Here is a 21,549-nt window from a genome sequence, read left to right as displayed (position 1 = left end):
TGATTTTTAATTTGAGATCACCACATGATATAAAAGACATGATCTTTGTAACTATAGTATTTAGATCCCAACAAAATTAAAAATCAACATCTCAACTCAGTTTTCCTTGCCTTCCAAGGTATATTTGTTATCAGCTATAGAATTGTACTGTGGGTATTCATAACTAGCATCTATTTAGCATTTTAAGGTTTGCAAAGAACTTTATATGTGTTATCCCATTTGATCTTCACAACAACCCTGGGAAGTAGGTGCTTATTATCCCTATTTTGTGGTTGAAGAAAATCTGACTGAAAAAGATTAAGTGACTTGGCCAGGGTCACACAGTTATGTAAAAGTCTGAAGCAGAATTCAGACTTGGGTCTTGTGACTCCATGGCCAAAACTCTATCCACTGCACCACTTAACTGCCTAGGTGTTTATAAGTAGGTTTGACTAATCAGTGAAAATTGATTAAAATCATAAGCATGTTCCATAACATGTGTTTCCAGTTAGGTCACAAGTAATGGTGTCTTGTGCAATCCACTCCCTTTCATCACTGGACTAAAGCAGTATGATACGAACTTTTCAGAATCTAACAAATTATGTGAAAGCTGGTGGTTGGCTAGACATCCAGATTTTCAGAATACTTCTAACCCAAAAGAGTGTGAGATTCATCAGAGGTCCTTGGGCTTAAAATGAAGAAACTTGAATGTTCTATGACCTTTCTAAAAAACGAGCCCAGAAAACCTCTTGGTTGTGGGATGGGTTTGCAGAGTCAGTGCAGTGCCTTAAATTGATAATAAACATGAAAAAAAGTAAAATCATATAAACTGCGCTAGAGACACCCTGCTTACATGAGTTTGTATGCATGAACGCGTGTGCGCGTGCACACACACGCGCACACACACCCCTAAAGAAGTGATAGTCCATAACTTGGACACTACTAAGTCTACTACAAAATGGCAGAAAACAAAGCCACCATTCCAGGTGGCCAGCTGGCAGAATGACATCAGTGTGCCTTTAGATTTCAGATTTCAGATGGAACCATAAGTCTTCAAAGCAGAGAGTATCTTCATTGTCTGTATCATGATCCCTGTTACTATTCTGTCTGCAAATCAAAATTTTCACAAAGGAGAGAGTCAGGATGAGCAGCAATGGAGTCTTAGAAGGTGACCAGTAGGCCAGTTCAAAGTGAACATTCATGCAACTAGGGGCAATGCAGAAGTTGTGTAGGGGCTGGATCCTTAGCAGATCTACCACCTTAAAGATTGCAGCTGATGATTATGGAATTCTGGGAAGGAAGAATCATAGATGGTTCGAGGTTCAGCAATCATTGGCAAGGGAGAATGGAGAAGAAACAGACTTATGAATGCAGACAAGCTTTACACACAATGGCTATTGTTGTAACCACCTGATGCTCTCCTTATGTATATGTAATTTCGGAAATAATGCTAAGCATACAGATGATTTCTTAGCCTTATCTTCACATGCAGAAACAAATGCTTGATAAGCAATGACTTCCTCTAATACAAAGGGCAGTAATATTTCATACTTGAATACCATTCTAGTTGTGCCTTTAATCTTTACCTTCTTAGCTCATAGTACAGGTACAGTGTATTATGATTCACCTGTATGTTCCTTGTATAAAAACTCACTACCTTACTACCCTTCCAGCCATAGTTGACTTAATGTGCCTCCTCTTCCTTCAGCTGGAAATCACTGGGCCTCTACCCCCACTGGCCTTTCTGAAGCCTTTCAAAGATATGGAATAGAAAAACCTTATATTGTAAATGTTTCTAAAGTAGTTTACTTTCTTTAATTCTTGACGATTAACGTCCCAAATGTAATGCTGTGACCTGAGAGAATGTAATCTCTGTACTGTATTAGAGGCCGAAATCCTTTTAACCACCAAACATGGTAACAGTTGTACAAAATTCACCGTTCTATAATGACAGATGGCTTTAGCCCCCAGTTAGAGGGAGGTAGAAGGCATGTCTGGCTCTCACGAATACAATAGACATGTACTTTGTGGATAGGCTTTGTCTGGGTGTTTGTTCAGACCCGTGGGTAGTGTCAAAAGAAAATATGTCAACCAAAAAAACCACTTTACTGAATCTAAAACATTCTCCATCTCCAGACAAAGGATATCCTCATGTTCAAATTATTAGCTTTTCAAGCGATGGTAGGGCAGGCAATAGGGTACATCAAGCTCTCAGGGAAGGTGGAACCCTCTACCTATACAGGTATACAGATCTCTGCAATTTCTACCTGTGTAGGTAGATCCCTCTACCTATACAGATCTCTGCGATTTCAAATATTAAAGAGTTTTCTAGAGCTCTGAGAATTTCAGTGATGTGTGGCCTGGGTCACACCCACTATGGGTCAGAAGCAAGGCCTGAACTAAGGTATTCCTGGTGCTAAAGCCAACTCTATCCACTATACCACACAGCCTCTAAAAAGATGTTTAAACTCACTAAAAGACTGTAGAACCATCTGATTATACTTGCAAGAAAAATAAAGCACTCCAAGATCCACAAATTCATACACAAAAGCCTTCTACACTCGGGATGTCCTAGTCTACCCTTATTTGCCTGATTTCTTGCTGCATCCTGGGCAGAACTGCAAAATTTTACCTTAGGTTTGTTTTGCTCCTGGCACCAAGGGCTCTCTCAAGTTACAGCCTGTCTGCAGCGCACTCCTTCTCCATAGACCGTGTTCCACTCCCCCTCATCCATAACTGCAAACCTACCCTTCTTTCACTTACACATCTCCTGACAATGAAAACATAAGAAAGCAAACCAGGGAGAGTTTGCGGGGGGAGGGAGGAAAAGGGGAGGTGAGAAGCCTTGAGTATGTCCAGGTGAATAGCTTTGAGCAGTTGTATTTTGAACACTCACTAAGGTTTTTGTATAAAAATAATTTTCCCCTTATGTTCCATTAAATTTTAAATTTAGGTTTCCCTATAGTCAGTGAGTTACTGGATGAAAAACAAATAAGTGGTTACTTATGATTGAAAATGTATTTTAACTCTATGTATGAATAAGGATAGGGATACTCAACCTGTGAATTAATTGGTTTAGGAAATTCTTGGATAAGGAAACTCCCTCTACCAGTGCAGGTTGGTACCTTCTCTAACTTTCTGTCTTATAAAAATTGTTCAGGGCACCAAGAGGTGTGTTCCTTGAACTCAGCTCTTCTGGCTTCAAGACTGACTCTGTATCCATCCTGCTGCCAGTGTGCACTAATAGAAACTTAAAAAAAAATACATAATAACCTGCCTACATAATAGTGTGCCTATATTTTACATCATGTTTCAGCTAAACAAAACCACCTAAGAGTGATTATGATCAATCCTAAATGTCATTTCCCATGGTTATGGTTTACTTATTAACAGAATGGAGGGATGTGTACTTTAACTTTAATAACTTGGCATAGTTTGATAAAGTATTCTTTATTTATAGGGCTAAAGAATAAATTTAACATCTGGACCAAGACAGATGCTCTTTTAGTTATTGTCAAAGTCTTCCAAACGGTTTCATTTGTCCAGTGTCTGTTATACAAACAAGCATCACATTTTTAGTAGTCAGTTTACCATTTTGCATTATTACTAAAAATGCAATGGAAAGTGTAATTTTATTCAGAAGTATCATTAAGTATTTAATAGAAAAGCATCTTATCCTGGACATGCCCAAAGGCCCTCTACTCCCATGTGCCCATTCCCCTAGGAAATTCAGCTGCTCATTTCATGGTTTTAGTTCTTAAATCTTCATCACTCAGTTAAAACTTACTACCTCTCTAATTACAAATTCCCAATTGCCCCTATACCATCATTGCTTCAAGGTCTTGCTAACACAGGAAAATTAATATTGAAAACCAACGTTCTATTATAAAGCACATCTACTTAGGGTTACAGGATGGTGGCTTGATGGTCAGTGACATATGGGACAAAAGCACCAATAAAACATTTGAAAAATTGAAGAAAAAAAAAGAAAACCAGTGTTCTTTCTCCCATTTCTAAGGTCATTGACCCCAACTCCTTCATTGACACCAACAAACGTCTTCCTGCTCCTCAGGTTCCTAACCTTGAAGGTTGGCTTAGACTCATTCCTCTTCTTTGATCTCCCATCTCACCAACAACCATGTTTTGGGGGGGTTTGTTATTCGTCCTCAACATAGCATTTGTTCTGCATTTCAACATTCACTCTCCTCATCCAAGTTCTCCTCACCTCACACAAGAGTTACACAAAAGTCTGTTAGCTTATCTCTCTGCTTGTGGTCATTCTTGGATGTTATCCTGGTACACAACTGGCAAGATAATATTTCTCAAGTATAATTTATGTCTTATTACTCCACTTGATAATAATCTGTTCCTGATCGCCATTTGATAATATGAAAAAAAATCATCATTTTGGTATTCGTGTCTTCTTCTTACATAGCTACCACTCTTGATGTTACTTCCCAACCCAACTTTTCCATTCCTTTCCAACAAGTTTCCATGTTGTCCTGCAGTTATAACTTGTTAGTTTCCATTGCTGGATCTTGACTTATGCTCTTCCTCCTGTTTGCAATTAAATCTCTCTTCTACTTGCCCAAACCCAGGGCTACAACTGCTATATTATTGTATTAATATGTAATAGCAAAGGTGCCGATGTGGGAGTCAGGAGAGACCTGAAAACTAGCTCTGACTGTCAAAAACCAGAGAAACATGGGAAAATCACTTCTCTGCTCTGAACTTAAGCTTCATCTTTTGTAGAGGATAGCAACAAGGATAGGCTTAAGGAGAGAGGAATTCGTTGGTGAAGGGAGCTCCCTCTACCACTGTCGGTCTGTACTTTCTTTGTAACTTAGAATCTTGTAGAGTTATCTTACAGCAACGAGAGGTTAACATGCCCAGAGTCACACTGCCCATGTGTGTCAGAAATGGGACGTCAACCTAAGTAGGGCTTCCTGGCCTCTAGAGTGGCTCTCTGTGCACCATTCTACAATTACCTCTCATCTTCTAGAAAACAGAGATGATAAGTAGTGCCTACCTCAAAGGTTGTTGTAAAGAAATTGTTTTGTAAATTTTAAAGCATTACATTAATTCCTGGCAAAAATCTCAGAACATATTTTATAAAAATAATATAGTGCATCTAAATTGCTAGGAAAACTTTCTTTCTCTTTCTTCCTTCTGTTCTTCCTTCTTTTCTTTCTTTTACTCTTCTGTCCTTTCTTTTTCTTTTTGACAAGTTTACTTAACTAAGTAGATAAAGAAACTGCTATTAACCTATTTAGTTTTATAGCCCTGACCAAAAGAAAGGAAATGAAGATAGTCAGCAAGATTCTTGGTGCTTGCCAAAGTCTCCCATGCTAGGCAGGGGGGTAATTGGGTAGATTTAGAACCGAATAAATGACCCAACTTGGGGGTATCCATTAGCACTTTGATGCCAGTTTAGAAGCATGAAGTTAGTTGAGTGCTCCCAGGGATCTGTTTGGCCTTGTGATATTTAACTTACATGTCAGTGACTTGGATAAAAGCATGAGGGAGAGGGAATAAACATTTATTGCTACAGATGACACATTTATCAAATGTCCAGTGCTCTAAGACTAAGAGGACTCACAAACTTATGACAAAGATGGAAACTACAGATCTCAACAACTTGAACCTTGGACCAAATCTATGAAGATAAAATTTCAAGTCCTAAAGTCGGGTTCACAAAACCAGCTTTGCAAACATAAGATGAGGAAGGAACTGCTGGATATCAGCTTGTCTCTGAAAAGATCTGGGGTTTTTAAAGGACTGCAAACTCAGTGAGTCAACAGTAGGATACGCCAATCAAAAAAAAATGAATCTGATGTTCAGATACATTAAGAGAAGCACAGTGTTGATGATGACAAGGGAAATGGCAGTCCCTGGTCAGACCACATTTCTAGCACTGTGTTCAGTTCTAGGAATCACAGGTTGGAGTGTTAGAAAGAACCTGCCTCAGCAAACATCTAGTCCAGTCCTTACACCAAAGGAATCCTAACTACAACATACCTGACAGGGAACCCTCCAGCCTTTGCTTGAAGACCTCCAAGGGGGGGAAGCAACTTCCTCTTTAGGCAACTCCTTTCACTTCGGGACAGTTCTAATTGTGAGGAAGTTTGTCTCAACATGATCTTCATTTGCCTCTTTGTAACTTTTATACATCTGATTCTGCCAGCTGCCTGGTTCTGCCCTCTGATGCCTTACAAACAGGTCACATCCGTCTTCAATAGGCCAGCCCTTTAAATACTTGAAGACTTTTATTGCAACAGACAAGGCCAATGACAAATCAAAGAATGTCTGGAAGAGGGTGACTGAGATAGTAAAGTGTCAATTCAGCAAAGTAACCGAGAAAGATTTCTTGAACATCAGCTATATCCAAGATATGGATCCAGGCATCAGTTAGAGGTAACTGGGGATGGTTACCCTTGGAAAAGGAAAAGAGTTAGGTGGAAACATAATAGCTTTCTTCAAATTTATGAAGGTTTATCACACAAAAGGATTTAATTTGTCCTGCTTGTCCCTGGAGGACACAAGTAAGAACAGTGTATGGAATCTGCAGAGAGCATTGCCACTCACTCCAAAGAAAAATTTCCTGATAATCAGAGCTGTCTGAAAGTGGAATGAGCATTCTAAGGAAGTAGTGAGTTCCCCTTCTATGGAGATGTTCAAGTGAGGCGTGTTGTAGAAGGGATTAATTGTCAGGTGCAGATTACACTCAATCGCCTCAAGAGTATAATAACCTTCCTGACGTCGAAGAGTCTGTGATTCTGTGAAACATGAGTTATTCCATCCTTCAGTATTCAGCTCCAGACATCTTCATTACATTCCTTCTACCAGGACAATCACTAATCATCCTAAAAACTCTGTTAGATTATCTTTCCTGGATATTTTGGATCACATTATAGAATCATACATATAGAGCTGAAAGGGACACCGCTGACAGTGTAGTTTAAACCTTTCACTTTACCCATGAGGAGACAATGGCCCAGAGAAATGAAATGCATTGTCCAAGGTCATATAGGCAGTATGTGTCAGTGGTAGGATTTGAACCTACATCTTCTAAATCTAGAGCCAGTGATTTTTTTTTCATCTCCACACTGCCCAAAACCACTTCATTTTTTTTTAAGGTTCATATATTTACCTTTGATCTTAGAAGGTTCTGCAGTCTGCAAGAAACATAGTGTTTAGGTTTAGGAAAATGATAGCGTTGTTGTAATCTACCCTAATCACACTGCCCGTTGAGTAGCATCTTCATTTGAGTGCTCTGTTTTAGGAAGAAAAGTGATAAGTTGCAGATAACAGACACGTTTATTTATCTCATCTTACTTCAAAAACCTAACAGTGCTGTGTAGACAGTAAACGCCTGAATGAATGAAAGTGGACCTTTGCCTTGGTGCTGTTCAAAACAAGCTAAATTGCGGTAGTCCCCATTCTCTAGTATCTTAGTACATTTCCTATAATCTCACATGAATTATGTGTATGGAGCTACATTTTTCATGTTCTGTTGTTGTTCAGTCATGTCTCCATGACTCTGTGTGGGGTTTTCTTGGCAGAGATCCTGGAGTGGTCTGCCATTTCCTTCTCCAGCTCATTTTACAGATGAGCAAACTGGGGCAAACAGGGTTAAGTGATTTGCCCAGGGTCACATAGTAAGTGTCCTTGGCTAGGTTTAACCTATGAAGATGAGTCTTCTTGATTCCAAACACAATGCTCTATCCGCTGTACCACCCAGCTGTCCACTGGCACCGCCCTTGTGCTGTCCATCATCTCCTCACACCTGTACTGAGAATAGCCTGATAGTCTCTTTGCCCCATCTCTCTCCACTTAAGGTCCATTCTCCTTTCAGTTGTCAAATTGATCTTCTTAAAGCACAGGTATGACCATGTCACCTGGTCCCCCAGTCAATTCCAGTGGCTTTCTTTTGCCTCCAAGATCAAAGATAAAACCCTCTGTTTAGCTTCCAAAGCCATGCATAATCTGGCCCCTCCATTCTTTTCCAGTCTTTTTAGCCTACTTGCCTCCATGTCCTCTGGGATCCAGTAACACTGACTTCTGCTGTTCCTCACACAAGATACTCCATCCCTGACCTGGAGTGCTTTCACTGGCTATCCCCCATGCCTAGAATTCTCTTCTTCCTCTTCTGTTTCCTGGCTTCCTTCAAGACCCAGCCAAAACCCCACATTGTACAGGAAGCCTCTCTGAATCCCCCTTTCATGTGACTTCCCTCCATTGGCTATTTTTTTTTTTTTTGCTTTTTGGAGGGCAATTGGGTTAAGTGACTTGACCAAAGTCACATGGCTAGTAATTGAGTCAAGTGTCTGAGGATTTGAACTCAGGTCCTCCTGACTCCAGAACTGTTGCTCTATTCACTTTGCCACCTAACCACCCCTCCATTGGCTATTTTCAAGTGATCCTGCCCCTGTCTTGTTGGAGCAGAGTTGTTTGGGGCTCCCAAAGAGCTTAGCACAGTGCCTGGCATGTAGTAGGTGCTTAATAAATGCCTCTTGACTGACTTGAGATGACTTTTAATAAGGATAAAGTAAGGACAAGATAGGATTGAAGATTGTGAGATTTGTTTCTTTTCTTTCCTCCAGAAATTACATATTACTATGGCTCTGACATTTATCATTGAGCATAATAGGTAGAATTTCTAGTGTATTAGGCTCAATCAGACTGATTATTTCTAAAGAAAAAAGAGCAAAACATAAATGGACAGAAAATTGATTAAATGGAAAGTATTTTTATTAAGTGTTAGATTTTAGTTGTTTTACAATGCTTTCCCAAAGAGCTTGAAAGAGCTTCTGGTTCTTAATAAGGGATGCCCAGCAATGACTACCAGCGCTCCCCAGCTAAGCCAGTGGTTTTCAAGAATTACACATAGAATTCCATTTCAAGGAATATGATTTTAACCCCAGCTTTCTAAGCTCTTTACAAAGTGCTTTTCTAATCTGTTTCCAATGAATTATATTTAATGAAAAGTCTTACAGGAGATGCATTTACAAACCCTCATCAGTATCAGAGTCATTCTCTGTTGAAAACATTTTTAGACTTTTCTGCCGTGACTATAATTGTATACAGTGGTCTCAGAAGGGTGCAAGATAAAGGAAATGATGTGTGGTAGATTAAAGCATTTTGAAGAACCAGGTGAGGAGAAATATAGGTAAGTGGGAAAACCATCTAACTCCAGGGCCAGGATCTCACATAGTTTAGGCAGATTGTAAAAATATATACAGTAGACGTTAGGTCCCACAATAGCAGGGAACATACCTTATGCTGACTGTCTTGTCCTCTGTTTGTGACCATGACTTAGCCACTCTAATCACACAACATTTGGGTAAGATGGAGGTACCAGTCACCATTGTGAAGAGTTGCATTTTCCACTGAGCCCTTCAAGTTATTTTTAATATCAATAATTGGTTTCTGTTTAATAAAGGGAACACAATATAATCAGGACAAGTTGCATGATTATTGCATTAGTCTGAGTTAATTCTCAAGCAAAACTTATCGTATGCACTTTGTATCTCCTAAGGAACCATATTATGTACGTTGCATTAAACCAAATGACAAAAAGTCCCCCCAGCTGTTTGATGAAGAGCGATGCCGGCATCAGGTGGAGTATCTTGGGTTACTGGAAAACGTGAGAGTGCGGCGGGCTGGATTTGCTTACCGTCAGACCTATGAGAAGTTCCTTCACAGGTAAGCAGGGATCTTCAAAGTACCTTGTGAACAAGATAATCTTCCTAACATTCATCTTTGAGATGATGGAAACGATGAGTAAATCCTAGAACCAGTGAAAGATGTCCCTCATCTATTGACATGAATGAGTCTTGGAGAATAGTGCATCCTTTCTTGGGGAAAGGAGATGAGGGCTTTAAAATTCAGCTTTGCAGGGAGCAACAAAGAGAGTGATTCTTTAAGAAGCTCAAGAATATTTTAGAATATTTAATTTAAAGAGCATTTAAAATGTAAAATATCATCATTAAGTGAAGACTTTTGAACTAAAAACAAAAACCTTAGACAAAGATTTTTTTTTTAGGACACTTGTCTCTAAACTGTCAGTTTTCCTGGTTAGACTCATATTTCAGCTTTAAAAAGTAGTTTTAGTTTGGCCTCCTTCTTGAGCATTTATAGCTAAAAATTATCTACTTGCATTATCTTGCAAACACAAAAATTTTAATAGTAAGATTTAGATCCCAATTCTCTATGCCCAATGCAGAGCTGTTTATTTGTATGTTCTAAATGCAACTTATGGGAAATGAATGGAGGTTAAATAGTACCATGAGAGTTGGGGAAATGGATGAGGGCATGGCCTGAACCAAACTGGAGATGGGAAATATATGATTAGAATTGGTAGGATGCAAGGCTCCACCTCTGAGGGGCAGATGGGAAAAGTGAGAGAGACAGCAGTAAAGACCAAGGCTATTGATGATGAATTACAAACTATATAAATATACTCAATCAGCTTTTTCTATTTTTTTCACCTCGCTTTGTCCTCAGACTTGCTCAGATTTGCTATTATATTAAGGAGAAAATCAACTCTTAATTCATTTGCTGGTAGAGAAGGGATTTTGAAAATGAAGTTTAGTGGGATCCCATCAGTAACCATGAAATTGGAAAGCTCAAAAAGCACCTCATATATCATTAGCATTTATTTAAATAAGCATTTTGAATCAGTATTTTACTAGGTAACCTATCCCACCAAAACCATCTTGGGGGAGGAGGGGAGGCAATTAGGGTCAAGTGACTTGCCCAGGGTCACACAGCTAGTAAGTGTCTGAGGTCAAATTTTAACTCAGGCCCTCCTGATTCCTGGTGCTTTATATACCGTATCATCTACCTTCCCCTAGAACCATCTATTTTGGCTAGAAATATGCTTCTGGAAAAATCCAGCCTCTTATTTTGCATGGGTCCAGTTTCTGCTTTAAATTGCATGTCACTATAAAGTGAAAAAACTAGTTCCTCAAACCACATATGAAATGGAAATACATTGCTTTACTGATTCATTATGTCCTTCAGTATTTTTCTATTTGAACTCCCAAAGCATTCAGTCATATACTTTAATGGAAAGTGGGGGTGGAATGGAAGCTAGAGGGCCATTAGACCAGCAGACAGTGGAACTAAGAGAAGTATCTTGCTCTTTGCTCATACAAGTCTTTTCCAGGGATTTCTTGTCTTTTATTCTATTCTTTTATTAAGGATTATTGGTTTAAACTCAGGTTCTACTTGTCACTTGTCTTTATCTTCATATCTTTTATAGAGAGAAACAGGGATTTTTCATGTACCAGTGACCTTGAAAGCTTCGGAGGTCTTTGGAGGAGGAAAAGATGCTGTCAAATGGCAGGTTTATTCTGAGTTCAGCTTTCTAATTATCAGGACCATGCAGACTGTGATTGGCTAAGGCACCAGGGTCATGCGCTTTGCCTTGGAGAAGGAGAGAAGAGTGACTTTGCATTGATTTTGTTAGACAAGTGGAAAACCTTTACGAGCAATATGGTGGTGTCATCCAATTTTTACAGAATGTCTGGAAATTTTTCCAACTTGCTTGGGCCATTGCTGCATATAATATTTCTCAAATATTGGCCTTTGTTTCCATTTTTTACACCACTTACTTAGGTTTGGTTTGGTTTTTTAAATTTTCTGGTTGCCCAGCCTTGCCCTTTTTTAATGGGTCATTGTTTGGTTTGTTCATCTCTTCACATTATGCATCCTAACATTTGGTTCCCTTGTCTAACTGTGTCATCTAGCCCTCTCTCTATCCTGATGGATTTTTTCCCCCTGTATAATACAGTTATCATAGTTTTAAAAAAATTTCTTATCCTTGTGAATCAAATTATTTTAGAGAGGATTTTGTTTTTATTATTGTATTTTTATAATGGGATTGCTTTTGCTCAAACTGTTATGCGCCCTCAGATATTTAATATCTGAAGTATGTGCCCTCAGATATTAAATCTCATATTAATTAGAGCATTTTCAGAAATGGGAATTTTCACTATAACCAAGTTTGAAAGTACTAAACCCATTAGCATACCACTTATTACTAAGCCAAGGGAACAGAATGACTTTTGCTTCTATTTTTATGTAGCTGTAGATTTCAGGAAGTCATTTTAACTACTCTGCATATCACCTTCTCTTTTGGTTAAGGGTTCGTCCCTGTAGGATTGCAGGAAAATATGTAGTCTGAGAACATGCCTATGTTTCACCATACTTGAGCCCCTTGAAGGAAAAGGACAATATAAATTCATGCCACTACAATCCTGTTTTGGGGCTATGCTCGTGCCTGCCAGACCTTTGTGTCTTTCCAGAAAGAACAATCTCCATTCACTGCCTCGCTTTCAATACCCACTTACACTCCAGCCACTTGTAATATGTCTTCCTTTTCCCATCACCACTAAAGAAATTGCTCTGTCCCAGATTAGTTAGGAGCTCTACTTCTCCCCAGATCTGACTCTCACCTCAATCACCCTGACATCACCTCACATTTTATGTCTCTCCTTTTTGCTGATAAACTTCTAGAAAAAAGCTGTTTGTGCTCCTTGCCCCCACTTCCTCTACTCTTTGTTCACTTCTCAATCCCTTGTAATATGACTTTTGACATCATTACTCAACCAAAGTTATTCCTAACTAGATCCCATTCTGTTCTCCAAATGTACATTCTTGATCTGGGGTCCATGAATATATTTTTTTAATATTTCAATATAATTGTTTTCTACAATCTTGTGTATTTTATGCACTTAAAAACACCATTCTGAGAAGGGGTCCACAGGCTTCACAGAACAGCCATTTGCCAAAAAGTTTCTGTATACCCTTTTTCTTGGGTTCAATTGTCATGTCTGTGCAAACGATTCCCACAAATACATATCCAGCCCTATTCTCTCCTGGGCTACAATCCTGCATCACCAGCTGCATCAGTCTCAGACTGAATGTCCCACAGTCTTCTCAGTTTCAGCATGTCCACAATAGAACTCATGACCTTTCCCTCTCGCACTGGATAGAATGCTGGACCTGAAGTAGAAAGACCCAAGTTCAAATCCAGTCTCAGGCACTTATTAGCTGTGTAACCCTGGCAAATCACTTAACCTCTGTTTGCCTCAGTTCATATCATCTGTAAAATGAGGAAAATGAGACCACCTGAGTGAGAAAGGAGTGTTGTGAGGATCGGTCGTATTTGAGTCCTCATTATTTCTCACTACCCTTCCCCCCACCCCCATGCCCAGGCTGTTGCCAAAGCCCATTTATTTCATCTTTGAAACATTTCTAGAACATGCCCACTTCTCTCCTCTGACACTGCCCCGTTCTGGTGCAGCCCTCACCACCTCGCTCTTGGACTGTTTAATAGTCTGCTGGTGGATCTGCCTGCCTCCTCTCTCCCCACACCAGTCCTTCCTCCGTTCAGCTGCCAGAGTGATTTTCCCAAAGTGCGGATCTGATTGTGCCACCTCCAACCCTACTCAATAAATTCTCTGGCTCCCTGTTGGCTCTTGAGATCAAATACAGTGTTTGTCCTTCAAAGCCCTTCATACCCTAGCCTCTCATCCCTTTCTAGTCTCCTTATGCCTTAAACTCTCCACCACATACTTTTCAATCCAGTGACACTGGCCTCCTGGCTGTTCCCATCTCTTGGCTCTGGGCATCCTCTTTGGCTGTCCCATATGCCTGCAAGGCTCTCCCTTCTCAACTCTGCCTGCTGACTTTCCTGGCTTCTTTAAAGCCCCAACTAAAATCCCATCTTTTACAGCAGAGGTTCCCAAACTTATCTGGCCTACTGCCCCCTTAAAAAAAAACCAAACTGCCCCCCACACCCCAAAATCTACTTTCTTTAGCCATTTAGTGTTTTTTTTTCTTTTGAAATTTGCATCATTTCCAAAAAAATAGAAATGTTTTTTTTTTAAATGACACGTCTTAAATTTAATAATTTATTGTAAATTGGGGGGGGGGGTTCCTGCATTGAAATTTTGATGATGCAATATTGCATCATGTAACCAGAAGGTATCATATTGTAAATAAGTCATTGCATGCACATATTCCTGCCAATGTATGCTGGACTTTCCAACAGTGCACCACATGCTCACCTGCCAGCACTTGCTTGTTAAGACCTGTCAGCGGTCTTGACCACTGATTGGTTATTACTTGCATTTTGTATGTTTATTTGGAAAATAATATAATCACTGCAACTTTAACTCTGTTATATAACAGAGGAAACATGTAGGAATGTTTTTTTCAAAATTTTCTTCTTTTTTCCTTGTGCTTTCACTGACCCCTTATTTTTATTCAATGCCCCCCAATTGCACCCAAGGCTGCTACTGCCGTCATGAATCATTCTAGTGCCCCCCAAGGGGCAGTATCACCCACTTTGGGAACCTTTGTTTTACAGAAACACTTTCTCAGTCCCTCTTGGGTGTATCCCCTTCCGTCTTTTAATTCTTCCCTGCTGTGCATATATTTGTTTGTGTGTTATCTCTCCTATTAGACTGCAAGATCCTTGAGGATGGGGACTGGTTCTTATCTTTCTTTGTATCCCTGGGTTTAACACAGTTCCTGGCATGTAGTAGGTGTTTAATAAATGTTTAATGATTGATTGAAGTGAGGTGCTACTTGTAAAGTGCTTTTGCCAACCTTAAAAGTGCTGTATAAACCCCAGCTGTCATTCTGAATTTTCATGTGACCACCGAGGGCACCATTTTCTTTCAGAGAGATAAGAAACCAGGAATTTACTGATTCTCGTCCTTCATTCTTGAAGATGACCAAAATGACATCACTATGTTAGAGTCAAGCTACAGTGCATCCAACTGTAGCTGATCAGACCAACACAGACTTGGAATGTTCTACCGCAGGCTGGGCACAAAATAGTCCATGTGAACATTTGGGGTGGATTCTGCAAATCTGCACACTTGGTGTTTCTTTTGTGCTATTTCATTCCCACTTTGCTCATAGAGCACAGCACCTTCTCTGATGTGGCCATGCCATGATGAGTGGTCCTCTGCCGATGTCTCCCCGTGTCACACGATAAATTCCAAAGTTCTTAAGAGAGACCTTGAGAGTGTCCTTGTAAAGTGGCCATGTAATGTTATTGGAATCTGAAGATCTTCCATGCCCCTTTGTATTGGCAAGTAAACAGGTACTTAGCACCTTGTTTAAGCTATTTAATTAACACAGAAGTAGTTAACACCTTGGGAGGAAGTTGCTGATGTAACAGGAAGGGGCAGAACAGGGAGGAGCTAATACGTATATAAGGAAGAGCAGAAGCTGGATAGACAAATTTTCCTGGGGTAAGCATCACGGAGGCAGGGCAGCTGCTGCAGGGGAGAGAGAGAATTTCTCTCTGTGAGCATCTGGAGGCTGGAGCTTCTGCTGAGACCTTTCTTCTGCTGTAACCCTTTTTCTGCTGAGACTTTTCCTCTGGGAATTTCTGCTGAGAACTTCCAAGAACCAGGCTGAGGAGCTACCATGAATGAGCGAGAAGGATCCCTGCTTGAGGGAGCCTGTTCTGTTGTGAAGGTTTGGGAATGTGAATGTTCACTACATTAACCATGTGTACCAACTTCATGGTTTCTATAATGACTTTGGCTTTCTGGTTCTGGGACTCAGTTTTCTGGTATTTAAATAAAGGCTTTGGTTCTATCCTCCATGTGGAGAACCTGTTACATTTTGTGATTCACAACTATACCAGCATATTCATAACTACCGAGGGTGTTGTGAATATTGCATTATTGTTACAGGCCAGCCCATCAGAGTTGGATCACTGAAGCCAAGAGAAAAGAGTCCCCATATGTTGTGGTTATAGGTGTCAAATGTTACAGGGAAATCAAGGACAAGGATGGGGAAAGGGTTTTCTTATTGACCTTAGAGAAGTTTCAACAGAAGCCAAAGTGCATTGTGGGCTTAGCAAATGAGTGGGAAAATGAGGTAGAAATGGAGCTTGAGAGGGGGAGCAGGTTTCTGGGGAAGCCGTCCATTTTTTAGACTGGGAAGACATTAACAAGTAGGCAAAGAAGACATTGAAGACATCATCAGTTTATAACCCCTTACCTCCTTTTATTTGTGGTAAAATGGAATTTAGTAATTTATAATAAATCAGGTTTTTTTTTCCTTTTTAAAAAAATTATTATATTTTTTATTATTTGTTCACATAGCTTTATTCCTTTCTTGAAGAACTAAGTCTTTTTTTTATATCATGGACTTTAAAATGGGCAGAGTTAAAACTGCTTATGCTTTTGTTTCATCATAAAACAATTTTGATAATTAAAATTATGGTGAAATTACAGACGTTAAATTGTTTTATTCTTAAAATACATAGTCCCCTTGTTTACAGTTTGATCCATTTATTCACTAATTCTCAAATATAGCAAATATTTTCAAAGAAATCCTACATTTATTTTCTTAAGTGATTTGAGGCTGTTATTCATTTTTTCTTTCCATGTCTTGTTGGTTTTTTTAATTCATCAGGAGAAAAATTCAGATTCGGCATATTTTATCGACCATTGAAATGCTTAGCATTGATCTAGGGAGCCTTAAAAACAATTCTGGCTAATATGTTACCTGCAGCTGCCTTTAGTAAAGATGCCAGAAAATAAACAAAACAATTGGATGGCTCCCCAGAAACACATAAGGGGGAAATTTGCAGAATAACATCTTTCAACTATCAATTTAAGCAGTTTCACATGAATTGATTTTGCTTGATCTTCACAACAATCCTGTGAGGTCAGCAAAGTATTTGCCCTGGTTTATGGAAAGACATGTGGACCCTGAATCGGCATCAGCTGATAAAGGACAAAGTCAGAATTGGAATCCAGGGCCTCTGACTCCTGTCTAGTGTTCTTTCTGCTTAGCTTTTTTCTCCATGCCTTCACTCTGTGAAGTAATTCAGACTTGCTCTCCTAAGATTCAGTCTGTCTCTGTCATCCTGTCCATTCTTCCTTTTAAGATTTTTGTTGGGTCAGCTTGATGGTGTGGTGAATAGAATGCTGGGCTGTGAGTTAGGAAGACCTGAGTTCAAATACAATCACAGATACTGACTAGCTGCATAATCCTGGGCAAGTCTCTTAACCTTGTTTGCCTCCGTTTCCTCATCTGTCAAATGAGCTGGAGAAGAAAGTAGCAAGCCACTCCAGTATCTTTGCCAAGAAAATCCAAAATGGGGTCATGAAGACTTAGACATAACTGAAAAACAACCAAAAGGTAATTAGAGTAAGGGGCAGAGAGTATAGAAAGGCGCCATGTTTGTTTTTGGGTATTCTCTCCTGATGCTGCACGGTATGCTCTGTTTCAAGAATATTGAATATATCTTTTGTATTCATCCCTTTCCCTCAGCCATTGCCCTACCCCAGGATCTCATCACCTCACCCATGAGTGATTATAGTAATGTTCCAACTGGGTACCCTCCCTGCCTGGAGTCTGTCACCGCTCCATTTCATCTTCTATCCCACTGCCAAAGTGATTTTCCTGGTATAGACATCTGACCATGTGACCCCTCTATTAGCAAAAAAAAAAAAAAACAAACCCCAAAACTCCAACATTCCACAGTGAAGTATAAAGCCTTCTGCGTAGCATTTATATCTGTTCACAACCTGGACCTTTCCTTTCTTTCCATTGTTCTTAACCTTGACTCCCCTCCACCAGCTTGACAGTTGGATAACACAGGTGTTCTCTTAACTGTTCCTCACATAAAACGCTTAACCTCTGGACTCTGCCTTAATGAAAGCTCTCCTTCTGACCTAGAATGCCCTCCCTCCTCCCATACACTGAGACTCCGCTCAATCCCACCTTCTCCAGGAGGCTTTTTCCCTAATGCTAATGCCTTCCCCTTCTACCTTCTGCCTACTCTGATGTATCCTGTACATAACTATTTATTTACATCTCCACCACTAAACTGTAAACTTAGTGAGGGCAGAAGCAATTCTGGCTTTCTCTTTGTTATTGCCACTTTTAGCACTAGTGCCTGGCACGTCCGTAGGAAGTGCTTAATAAAGGCTTGTTGGCTGACTGATGATTAAATAGGATCATTTATACTAACTACAAAAGGATATTTTGTTTTGCAAAATAACTTAGTATAGCACAAAATTTAAAAAGATTGTGTTTACAAAAAGTCATTTGACATGCCGCTTTTCTGTAGACGGATTGAGGGGGAGCTGGCCTTGGGAGCCAGAAAGGATTTCAAAGCCCCACCTCTTGTACAGAATGGCTGCATGACCTTGGGTATTACTTAAGTCCTCTTTGCATTAGGTACTTAATGCTCTGTGTTATAGACCTGGACGGGTGGAGGGATTACCTCACAGTGTCCTGTGTGTTCCCCAGTGAAATATTCTCTGTAATGCCTCCACCCCTCTGTAATGCCAACACATGGTCATGAAGTTCAAATGAGAATCATGAATGTAAATTGCTTCATAAATCTCAAAGTGCTATGTAAATGCCAGCTATTAGTAGTAGCAACAGAAGTAGTGTCTTATAATGCGTTCCTGCAGTCTAATGGAGGAGAGTTGGAGTAGGATAAGATATCTACAAGATATATAAGTATGATATGAGAAGGTCACCCAATAAGCATTTGTCAAATTTTCACTATGTGCCTGTCATTGTGCTAAACACTGGAGATACAAAGAAAGCAAAAGACAGTCCCTGCCCTTAAGGAGCAGACAGTCTACTGGAGGTGACAGCATGTACAGGATAAGTAGGGCATAATCCATGGAAGGAGAGTACTCCAATCAAGAGGGGCTAGAAAAGATTTCCTGTAGATGATGAGATTTTATCTGCAACTTAGAGGAAGCCGGGGAAATCAGGAAGCAGAGATGAGTAGGGGGAGCATTCCTGGCATGTCAGGGACAGCCAGTGAAAGTGTGTGGTCAGGAGGTGGAGTGTTCCTGTTCCTGGAGTAGCCAAGAAGCTGGTGTCACTCAAGAGTATGTAGTAGAGGCAGGGTTGGGGGGCAGAGGGAAGGGAGGGTGGAAAAGTGGGGAGCAGAGTAGGTAGGGTTTATATTAGAGAAAATAAAGATCTGGGATTGATGATACTTCAGAGTGAAATTCAAAGACACAAAGATATAATTCAGATGAGGAGAGAAGGGATAATTGCCTAAAGAAAATAATGTAAATATCCAGGATCTCAGTGACTGACTAGATATTAAAAAGGAATGTGGAAAATACACTCAAGCAGCAGATTATGGAGGATGAGTACAAAAGCTTGATATGGTTCTCTAAGGACAGTGCCAGGAGAGGATGTCTGGAGCCCAGAATGAGTTGAGGCTCTTTGAGATAGGGTAGGAAAACCAAAGGGTGAGGCTTAACCTATCTGGAGGAAAGAGGACCTGATGCTCTGGGTAGAGGGGACCACCCTCAGAGACAATGGAGAAAAGATGGTCCTACTCTGCAACGTGGATTAACAGACTTTTTTCTTGACCCAGGAGGCTGAAAGAGGAGAACAAAAAGGGCAAAGAAGGAGTTGAAACTCCAAAAAAGAATATGTTAGTAAGAGAACATGTAGATGCCCTTGATGAATTCAGGCCTAGACAAAACTCATACCAAGGTACTGAAGGTATCGCAAGCTGCAACCATGGAGTCACTACTTGTGAACCAGAAGAATTCATGGAGGACAGTGGAGAGCCATGCAAGACAAGAGAAGGCAGATACTCCCAGTTCTCAGAAAATAGAAGAGAGCAAAGCCAGCAAACCACAGTCTGACAAGCATGGCTTCTATTCTTGGATAAATGTTAGGACCCATTACAAAAAGATTCACTTGAATAATGCATGCAGACACCTAAAGAAGAAAGAAGAAGACGTTCTGGCAGAATGGGCAGATGGAGAGGTTGAGAAGAGGCACACACTTCAGTCCCCTCTCTTTGTTGAGATTCAGGTTGGACCAGTGGGCTCTGGGGTCCTTTATGGCATTGAGATTCTGTACATGACAGCAATGGCCCCTGATCATAATCGATGTACGAAAGAGGTTTAAGTGAACCACAGCTCGGTGTAATTCCACAGTATGACCTGAAAAACAAAAAAGCTACAGGGAATCCTTCTTGGGGAAGAGGAGGGGGGTCTGCCCTATGATTTTATCAGTGTAAGGACTGCCAGATACTGGTATATGTTCATCAGTGTAATTCAAGAAATAGTAAATATCTACAGAGCAAAAAAGTTCATTTGTTGTTGGAGATAAGAACAATGACAAAAATTATCATTGCCCCTCTTTTCAAGGAACTTTCCATCTGGAGGAGGTTTGGGGTAGTATAAGACATGTGTCCAGGCATGATACAAAGCATACTAGGTGGCACAATGAATATAGGCCTGGAGACAGGAAGATCTGAGTTCAAATTTGGCCTCAGACACTCACTAGCTGTGTGACCCTGGGCAAGTCACTTAACCCTGTTTGCCTCAGTTTTCTCATCTGTATAAATGGGCATCATAATAAAATCTACCTTCCAGGGTTTTTGTAAGGATTAAATGAAATAATAATTGTAAAATGCCTGGCACATAGTGCTAAACAAGTGTTACTTGTTGTAGGACTTAGAGTAGGGGAAATAAAGATCCAGGTAGACAAAAAATTTTGAAGAGAAAAGTTCAGCTTGGTGCAGGGAAGCGAGGAAATCGGGGATAACAGGGGAAGGCAGGTAATGTCTGAGCTGGCCTTTAAGGAGAAAGGATTTTCACAATTGGAGATGTAGAGAGAATAAATTCAGAACTTCAGAGGGATGGTTTGTGTAAATGTAGGAAGATAGAAGGCAGAATGAAATTGGGAAATGACAAGTAATTAAGTTTGGCTGGAATGTAGAGTACATGGCGGGGAGCAGTGTGGGGTGGGAGTGGAAGGGAGGCTTGAATGCTAGATTAAAGACAAATCTCAAAAGGTCCAAGTGTCAAGGTAAGGAGTTTGTATTTTATCCTGTCAGCAATAGGAGACCAGTAAAATGTTAGAATAGGAGAGAGACATGGTGTGCGTTCTGCATTAGAGAAATTAATTTGGCAGCTGTATGAAGGATGGATTGAAGAAGGTAGAGACTGGTGCAGACAGACTGATTAAGAGGCCCTTCCAGTCATCCAGTTGAGAGCTAATGAGGGCCTGAGTTAAGGAAGGGACAGTATTAATGAAAAGGAGGAGACGAATGTGAGAGATACTGTACAGGTAGACAAACAGGACTTGGCAACTAATTAGATGGAAGAAGTCAGGGAGAAGTGTGAAAAAAAAAGGAAGGATCAGTGATAACTCCAAACTTTTGAGCCTGAATGACTAAACAAAGTTGGAAAAGGGGCCAGGTTGGGGGGCAGGGAGATGATGTAATTCATTTTAGACATGTTGAGTTTGAGGTACCCATGTGATATCAGCATGGAAATGTTTAATAGCTACTGGATATGTGAGACTGGAATTTAGAAGAGAAAACAGCAAAAATATTACTAGTGTTGATTTCATATTCATATTAATATCTGGGGATTTCTTTTCACATTTAGATGATTATTGTAATCATGAGAAGAGATGAGATTGCTAGTGTCAGAGACAGCAGGAGGCCATGAACTGAGAGAGCCTTGGGGCACAGTTGTACTTGATGGGTGGAGAGGAATAAGGTAGACCATTTAAGGAGATGGA

At 40.1% G+C, this 21,549-nt stretch overlaps 1 protein-coding gene across 3 annotated transcripts in view; it reads left to right on the top strand.

Moving 5' to 3' along the window:
- Window positions 1-21,549, top strand: part of MYO1D (myosin ID) — a 423,241-nt gene that overhangs the window by 173,170 nt on the left and 228,522 nt on the right. For all 3 annotated transcript variants that reach the window (XM_069089918.1, XM_069089920.1, XM_069089919.1), the window contains exon 15: window positions 9,518-9,684. In XM_069089918.1, the coding sequence (XP_068946019.1) occupies window positions 9,518-9,684 (167 nt within the window). The remainder of the gene's footprint in view (window positions 1-9,517; window positions 9,685-21,549) is intronic.

This window comes from Petaurus breviceps, unplaced genomic scaffold (genome assembly GCF_028583685.1).
Source record: "Petaurus breviceps papuanus isolate PSGF00001 unplaced genomic scaffold, PetGlider_PUasm1.0 186, whole genome shotgun sequence".
Lineage (NCBI taxonomy): Eukaryota > Metazoa > Chordata > Mammalia > Diprotodontia > Petauridae > Petaurus > Petaurus breviceps.
The sequence above is the reverse complement of the archived record's forward strand: the minus strand, read 5'-3'. Positions and strand labels throughout refer to the sequence as shown.